The sequence below is a fragment of the Temnothorax curvispinosus genome, unplaced genomic scaffold, assembly GCF_003070985.1.
Source record: "Temnothorax curvispinosus isolate PA1 unplaced genomic scaffold, ASM307098v1 QBEX01009519.1, whole genome shotgun sequence".
NCBI classification, from domain to species: domain Eukaryota; kingdom Metazoa; phylum Arthropoda; class Insecta; order Hymenoptera; family Formicidae; genus Temnothorax; species Temnothorax curvispinosus.
The window spans coordinates 1-8,149 of record NW_020219299.1 but is presented as its reverse complement, the minus strand read 5'-3'; the positions used below and the strand labels follow the sequence as shown (position 1 = coordinate 8,149).

General features: G+C 39.6%; 3 protein-coding genes across 3 annotated transcripts in view; all 3 read right to left on the bottom strand.

The window, feature by feature from the left end:
* Positions 1-593, bottom strand: part of LOC112459120 (golgin subfamily A member 6-like protein 22) — a 2,492-nt gene extending 1,899 nt beyond the window's left edge. The window contains exon 1 of the mRNA XM_025023086.1: positions 212-593. Coding sequence (XP_024878854.1) covers positions 212-593 — 382 coding nt within the window. The remainder of the gene's footprint in view (positions 1-211) is intronic.
* Positions 594-670: 77 nt separating this feature from the next.
* Positions 671-1,897, bottom strand: LOC112459119 (vicilin-like seed storage protein At2g18540). The gene has a single exon (XM_025023085.1). The coding sequence runs from the start codon at positions 1,895-1,897 to the stop codon at positions 671-673; it is 1,227 nt and encodes a 408-aa protein (XP_024878853.1).
* Positions 1,898-1,931: 34 nt separating this feature from the next.
* On the bottom strand, positions 1,932-2,993 carry LOC112459118 (vicilin-like seed storage protein At2g18540). The gene is made up of 2 exons (XM_025023084.1): positions 2,655-2,993; positions 1,932-2,300 (listed from the first exon to the last, which is right to left on the bottom strand). Exons 1-2 carry the CDS (start codon positions 2,991-2,993, stop codon positions 1,932-1,934), a joined length of 708 nt encoding a protein of 235 aa, XP_024878852.1.
* Positions 2,994-8,149: the final 5,156 nt, after the last annotated feature.

The following is an 8,149-nucleotide window of genomic DNA, read 5'->3' as shown; positions in this document are numbered from 1 at the left end:
CCCATTCCTTTCCTGAATCCCGTTTGATTATCGGGGATCAATTTCTTCGTTTCTACTTCTTCTCTTATTCTTTCCGCCAGTACCGCCGTGTAGATTTTGTACATCGAAGACATGATGGTTATTCCTCTATAGTCCTTCACCTCTCGCCCTTCTCCTTTTTTAACTAGTGGGATTATCTCCCCTTCCTTCCATTGTTCCGGCCAGCCTTCACCTCTCCAGACACGTTTGCATACCTCCCATATCCATTTCACCATTTCTTCTCCTCCGTACTTCCATGCCTCGTTAGGTATCCCGTCATTGCCTATTGCTTTTCCCGTCTTTAGTTTCTTTATTACGTTTCTTATCTCTTCTAATCCTATCTCTTTTTCCTCCTGTCTGCTTCTGTCTCCCTCTCCCTTTACCACTCTGTTCTCCACTCCACCCATCAAATCCATGAAATACTCCTTCCACTCTTCCGGTTTTATCTCTTCATTCACCCTTCTTCTTCTCTTCCTTACTCTGCCTATCAACTCCCATACCTTTCCCTCCGTTTTCGCTTCTCCAATCTCTCTGATCATTCTTTCTTTCTCCTCCTTCTTCTTTCTATCACACATTTCCCTATATTCTTTCCTTCTTTCTCTGTATCTTTCTGCCTTTCCTTTCCCTTTTCTCCATTTCCTTAGTTCTTTCCTCACTTCCCTCTTGCTCTCCGTACATTCCTCGTCCCACCACCCTTTTTGTTCTTGATAGTCATTCTTTCATTCTTGTCCTCGTTCTCCTCAATCATCCTTCTTATCTTCCTTGTTCCTTCCTCTATTTCTTCTTGCAGGTCTCTTTTTCCTTCAATCGCGCCTAACTTCTCCCTAAATTGCGTCTTTTCTTCCTCATTCCATACTTCCCTTCTTCTCATTTTTTCAGTTCCTCTCCTACTTTGCCTTCTCTTTGAGCTTCCCCTCACCCATAGTATTAATGGGTGATGGTCCGAATCTATCCTTTCTCCTACTTCCAGTCTTTCCACCTTTTCTCTAACCTCCTCGTCCCCTATTATGTAATCTATGACTGTCTCACCTTTTCCCCCTGTGTATGTATATTCTCCCTCCTCGTCCCCCTTCGTGCCTCTATTTAATATCATACATCCTCTCTCCTCGATAAACTCCAGTAACTTTCTGCCTTCTTTATTTATCTTCTTATCTTTAGACTTCCTCCCTCTTTCCTCTCTTCGCTCGATTTCCTCTTCCCATCCTCCTTCCTCTCCCGTTCTCGCGTTAAAGTCACCTCCTATTATGGTCCTTACTCCTTTTTCCCCCTCCTCCGTCCTTTCCTTCAGACCTTCTAGTTTCTCGTCTATATTGTTGTTTACATAGATTCCTATTATTCTCCATACTTCCTCTCCTATTCTTATCTTACCTTCGATTTTTCCTTCTTCCTCCGTCTCCCTTCTTTCCTTTATCTCTTCTATGCTTTTCCTTATTCCTAGCAACATGCCTCCGCACGCTCTGCCTTTCTTGTTCCTCCTGGCTGCTATCTGTACTCTCCATCTATATTCTCTCGGTAGCTTCTCCTTTACCTTCTCCCATCCTTTCTCATCAGTCCAAGTCTCCATCATCACAATCACATCCCATTCCTTTATCCCTTCCCAGAAGTCCTTATCCTTGTTTGATAAACCAGCTACGTTCCAAAAGGCCACTTTCCACGTCTCTTCACTCTCCCCGTCGTTTCTTTCCTCTTCTCCTATATATCTTTTCTCTTGTCCCTCGACTTCCCTTATACCGTTTCCTCTAATATTTTCCTCATCTACCTCCTTTATACTTTCTTCGTCCTTTCTGGTTTCTTCTGGTGTGTTCCGCCTTTCTTCTATCTCCTTGGACCTTTCCTGTCTTCTTTCTTGTATTTCTTCCCTCCTTCTCTCGTTCATCATGCTTAACCCTTCTTTATCCTTCTTCTTTTCTTTCTTATCTGCGAAAGTGATCCCTTTCTTCTAGCGCTTCTTTGTTTTCGTTCCATCTCCATTCCTTATTATCCTCCCATATTTTTTGGTAACCGACCGTTACCCATTTTCCTGCCTCCCTTTTTTCCTTTGCTATCTTTCTTAACTCTTTCTGTATCTGCCTTTCTTCTTTAGTAATGTCGTCATTCAGAAAACAGCCATACTTCTTTCCTAGCTCTTTCTTTCTCATCATTATCTCTCGTTTGTTATCCCAATTTCTGCATCTCAGTACCTTCATCTTAAATTCTCCATGTCCAATTTCTTGTACTTCCTCGACGGCCATTTTCGATCTATTTATTTCTTCTATCAACTTCTCGGTTTTTTCTTTTCTTTCCTTTTCATTTCCTGTTTTCTCTTTTCTTACAATTATGTTTACTCTCCTCCTTCTTCTTTCTGCCATCTCCATATTTCTTTCTATCTCTTTCATTTTCCTTATTATCTCCCCTCCCTCACTCATTGACATGTTTACTTCTATCTTCTCCGCCTTCTCCTCTAAATTCTTAATTCTTCCTTCCAGGGTCTTTCTTTGATTTTCCCATATCTCCTCGCTTCTCCTCAATTCCTCCCTCAGTCCCTTAATTTCATTTTTTATTTCCTCTTTATCTTTTTTTCTTTCTTTCTCTTGTTTCTCCTTATCTTTCTTCCTTTCTCCCTCTTGTTCCTCCATTTTCTTCAAATTTTCTTTAACCTTCTCTAGTAATTCTTCCGTCGCCATATTTTCTTTTCCCTGCTTTTCTTTTTTGATTTTGGGCGGCGGTGATCTGTTGACCCTTCTTTGTGCGTTAAATTCTTTTAGAATTTCTTCCTCCGCATTCGCTGCTTCCTCCACCTCTTCTTCCCTCTTCCTTTTCTCACTTTTCTGAAAGAATTCCTTGACCGATCCTGTACTGTCCGTTTTTCTTAATTTGGCCAACTTCTCCGCCTTCGTTGGTCTGCCTCTCGCTTTCTTCTCGCCTTCGCCTTCACCCTTCTTTCCTTTATCTCCCTGTTGTACACTTTCTGATTCTATTTCCTTCTCTTTATCCATCCGCTGTTCTTGATTTGCCTATCCCTCTTTCTTGTTTTGTATCCTATGGCTGCGTGCACGTCCTACTATTCCTTCTATATCCGAGCTTCCCTTCTATGACTGAGCTAGTCTATGCCCGCTTTCGCGCCTCTTTCCTACGTTCTGTCGCCTCTCTATGTTACTTACCGTCTATGCCTCAACTGTCACTTCGTTCCAGCCACTTTCTTCACTTTTCACCTTTTAACCGATCTCGCCCCCGCTTAACTCTTTCTCCTCCGCCGTCTCACACCTCCATCCCTTGCCGTCCCGCTACTCTCACTCTCTCCCACCCTTTCTGTGTCGCACTTTTCTATCACTTTATCTCCGTTATGTTCACACCTGTCACCTTCTATGTTCCGGAACCGGAAGTCCCCCTATATGTATATAATATTAATAATTATTTTATTATATAAATTTATTTGTCGATGTCAGATCGACATTGATTCGACGTCGAGTCAATTAACTATAATCAGTCAAAAAGTTCATCGATCAACAGTTTCGACGTCGAAGACGTCGTAACTTTAACTCTCCAAAAGAATATCATACAATTGTGTTACCTTACTCAATCCAAGTGATATGTAAAAATTAATACAAAATTAAACATTTATTTAAAAGAAATGAAAATTTAAAATTTAAAATTTAAAAAATTTTTAGTTAAAAAAAACTTGGCGTTGCTGCAGGATTTTTAAATTGTAACTGTATAATTGTATTCTCCTCAACATCGACGTGATCCAACTCGTAGGAGTTCTTGGCGTATATATGTATGTATGTATGTATGTATGTATATATATATATATATATATATATATATATATATATAATATAATGTTCTGTCTGTGCATATGCTGCAATGACGAAATAGTTATTTGTGTAACAAGTGAGGTACACACGGCTTACACTCCCTATTTTATGTTGCAAGTGCCTGGAAAGTGGTCTATCACGCACGCGTAGCGTGCGTAATGGGGCCCTTTCCATGCTCGTGTTGCATAAAGATGATTTCTCAAAATCCACATGCCATGCTTGAAAATTTTCTGGAAGTATAGTAAAAAGTTCTCATAATTATATTATTCACAAATGTGTGTCCCCTAATATATGTTACTTTAATGCTAATTTTATTTACAATTATAAATAGCCAATTCTCATTATCATATTTTAATTTATACTTATTTAGTATACGTATAAGCATATTATATATTTTTCAGTCTGTAAAAATTCTGTTTATTGAACATCGTATTGTGGTAATTAATTTCGCAGTGGAATTGCTTTTTAAATAATACAATCGGAAAACTCTATCGCAACTTGAAATCTCTCAAATGAGATTAGCACATTTGAATTTGCTGCGTTGCCGTTCATACGTTCGCTATATACGGCAGCCAATCATCTGTCGCTACGTTTTGTTACGAAAGATTAGCAGATTTGCCATCGCGTCGCTTTTGTCATCATGCGCACGCGTCATGCGATAAATACTAACCTATTTGCAACGGTATCGCTTCCCGCCCATTCTCGATTCTCGCCATCCAACGTACATACGTCTAAACGGCCTTTGTGAGAGCATTATATATATATATATTTCATCGAAAATATCGAGATGGATACAGAAAAACCAGTAAGTAAAGCTGTGTATATATGACTTTTTATTGTATTCTATTTAACTTTTGTTCGTGTTCCCTTATAAAAATTTAATACTGTAAATGATTATTTAGCTAGTACTTAATTATTTATTTTGAGTATTAAAATAATTAAAAACAGTACTTTTAATACTCGAAATAAGTAATTAATCACTAGCCAAATAATCACTTACAGTATTAAATTTCTGTAAGGGTTCTATATTTAAGTAATAATTAAGGTTAAATTCAAGTATTGCATAAGGCTTCTTTAAAGGATGATTCATGCATTTCATGATCTAGACCAGGCATGGTCAACCTCCAGCTTCCGACTGCAAAGTCACAACCATGGTGGAAGGAAATAAGGTGAGGCAATGCGCATCATGAGTTTCACAGCCAATAGAAAACGCCGCACAGTTGTCGGCCATTACTAACGGTCATTCAAACAAATTGAAATGGATAGGAAAATCTCTCAGTCATAATTACTGAAAAATTATTAATTTTTCATAACAAATGGAAATAATATCACGAAAACGAGCTTCCATAAAGGAAACCATATTTTTCTATGGCATAAATTTTGGAGGAAACAGATTTTTTTACCGATAACAAGTCATTTTGGAAAAATTATAAATCAAACTTATGAAAAAAAGACTATCGACGAGTAATAAGCGTTCGTAATTGATGAATAAAATCGAAACTATGCTAGTTAACAAGTATTATTGCTAATGAATATAAATCATGTCACAAAAGATAGTTTCAGAAATGGTCAGTGGTGTAGCGGCAAGTATTCTGCTTTGTATATTTTTGACTCGGGTTTGAATCCCCACTGTACCTTTTTTTATTGACCCAGTTGCAATTAATGATAATGAATCAGGCTGATTGAAGAAAATTAATTAGAAAACGATTATTATCACTCACCGATTTACCTTTTTTTTAAATATCTTCAGAATTTATTTGGCTATGTCATTGACTAGAATCAGGATGTTTTATTGAAAATTGTGATTTATAGCAATAAAGTTGTTAAAAAAAGGATGAAATTTTATAACTGGCGGCGTTTCTTTGGGCTTTCACTCAACAATTCTCTCCACTACCAATTTTCAAAAATTTTTAATAATAAAAAATGTTGAATGTTATTATTGAAAGATGAATGTGGCGGCTGCAAGCGCCCCGAATCTGGCGGCGCAACCGCCACAACACAAGCACGCCCCGCGCCTGCCAGACGGCAGCCCGTCATACACACCCCGACCGGCAAGAGCACCGGCGGCACGGCGAACGGCCGCACGCAACGAGCACGTGCAATCAGCATGCCGTCGAAGATGATAACAAGTACGCTCCGCTAGGCGGCTGCCCTTTCTCGTAAGAGAAATTCGGCGACCAGGATATATAAGGACCGGCAAGCGACGATACCTTCGACTATCTTCGCACAGCTATACTCCGGTATCAGCCACGAAAAGGAAGTCTTTTGAGAACGCTGCGCAAGTGGAATCGCACCAAGCCGCCAACTTCCCGCTCATCGCTGCCGACACATCAGCCCGTGCAGTCTCTCCGAGCCTTGAGCACCAGGCCACGCAGACCGAGGATCTGGACTTAGCCGATCAAGGGACCTACACACCGCCCGGCACACCGCCGGCGTGGAGGAAGCCCGGAGCGTGGGGAACTCGCCAGCCACTCCACCGCACGAAGACGCAGCCGTGCCTGGTTTGGGGTGAACGTTTGCCGTTCCACTAAGGCGAAACCAACCGGCCCTTTTCAGGGCCACATTACACAAACGGCCTTTCTCAGGGCCCCCAAATATCTCCAACGAACCTCGCCATCTCGCATAAATTTTGGCCTACCGCCATAATAAATAAATATTTTTCCGAAATCTAATGCCAAAAATGTAGAATACCTTAAAAAAAAAAAAAACTGAAAATTGGTCCTACAAAAGATGAATCCTCTCTTGATATTTTATTCTAAATCACCTGTTTATGGGAAAAATATATAAAAATTAGAAAACAATGAAAGTGGATAGGGACGTCATTCGAAGTTCTATGGAAAAAAAACATTAATTGCTAGTTAACAGTTTTATTACACATTTTCTTAATTTTTTTTTCTTTTCTACTTTTTTTAGCTGTTTTCTTAAACCTATTTTCTTCTCGAATTTGCATGTTCTGTTCAGAATCTAGCATTTATTCGAATTGAGAGTAAGGACGAGCGGAGCTACCTGGGGTAAAACAGAGCCATGAGCAGAGAGAAATCTATAGATAGATTTATTTGTTATCAACCTCCCGTAAGCGCGCTATCTATCGGGCAGCGTTTCTGTTGTTGTCGCGCTGCAAGGCATCCGTCCAATTTAACGCATGCGTCGTGTTTCTTTCTATATTTGTGCGCAACGCTGACGCGCAGGCGTTCCCTGATTTTACCGCGCAAACAACGACGATCTCATCGTCACTTCTTTTCGGACGCTCAACGAGTGAGCATGTTAGTTATTGCTTTGATATTGCGTAGATACGCTACTTTCTATAATCGTAAAATCCGTAATATTCCGGCTTCTGAGGAAGCAGAGCTGTTATATACAGCTACATCATTATTTGGGAAAGACGAAACCTTGTCTCTGGACTTTCTGACTGCTGAAAAGGAAACAAGGGAATTCCGATAGTAAAGACGAGGGCGGCCATTAATCCCGAGATATATTTTTGGAAGGACGAGAATCCCTGGCGTCGTCTTTGTACTTGATAAGTATACTTCTGATGAGAGAATTCCAGTTATTTTATTCTGGAACAAGCCTAATTTTGGCTAATTTCAAGGTAACCTTATCATTTTATTTGGTAAAACCGTTCTTGGGTTGACATTATATTCAGGCTTTACACAGCCTAATCCTCGGATATTGGTTACTGAGAATATCGTGAGATTTTCACGATTCCATTTTGTGGCGCGCATAAAGTAATACAATTGTGGCGCGCATAAATTAATACGATCGAAAGGCCTTTTCTCGAGAGCTCAGTTCCTTCGTGAACTTTCCAGAAGACGAATAGTATAAGGCTATTCGTGCTTCTATCCGTATAACACATAGGCTGCATTCGAGGAGCGCGCTATTAGCGCTATTGCATCATTCTGTCTTTATCGCTCATCAGGTGTAAAACAAGGATAGAACAAGCAAATAGCGCTAATAGCGCGCTCCCCGAATCCAGCCATAGCGTGTTCGGCGCATGACAACGGAATATCTGAGGCGTGAAACATCGCGTGATTTGAGCGTGATATACCGTGTTAAACTAGTACGACATTGCGTATCCTAAGCATAATACATAGCGTGTACTAAACGTAACTAAAGTCAATATAGATATTATTATCGGATGATACAAATAGTAAATACTGTCGAAATTCTCAGTTCGAGAAACTATATTCCTTTATTAACCGTAATTATTATTATTCTATTTCTTGCGTGTTTTTCTGTATATATTTTGGTAATAATTTGCGATATTAGTCTATATTCAACTTATACAAGTTTATCCAGGTCAATAATGATTGAAGTACAATACACTATTATAACATATC

Coding starts and splice junctions, on each gene's coding strand:
- LOC112459118 (XM_025023084.1), bottom strand. CDS start 2,993: ATGGATAAAGAGAAGGAAATAGAATCAGAAAGTGTACAACAGGGAGAT. Junction 2,301..2,654: donor CGGAAGAATTACTAGAGAAG/GTTAAAGAAAAT, acceptor GGAAATGAAAAG/GAAAGAAAAGAAAAAACCGA.
- LOC112459119 (XM_025023085.1), bottom strand. CDS start 1,897: ATGATGAACGAGAGAAGGAGGGAAGAAATACAAGAAAGAAGACAGGAA.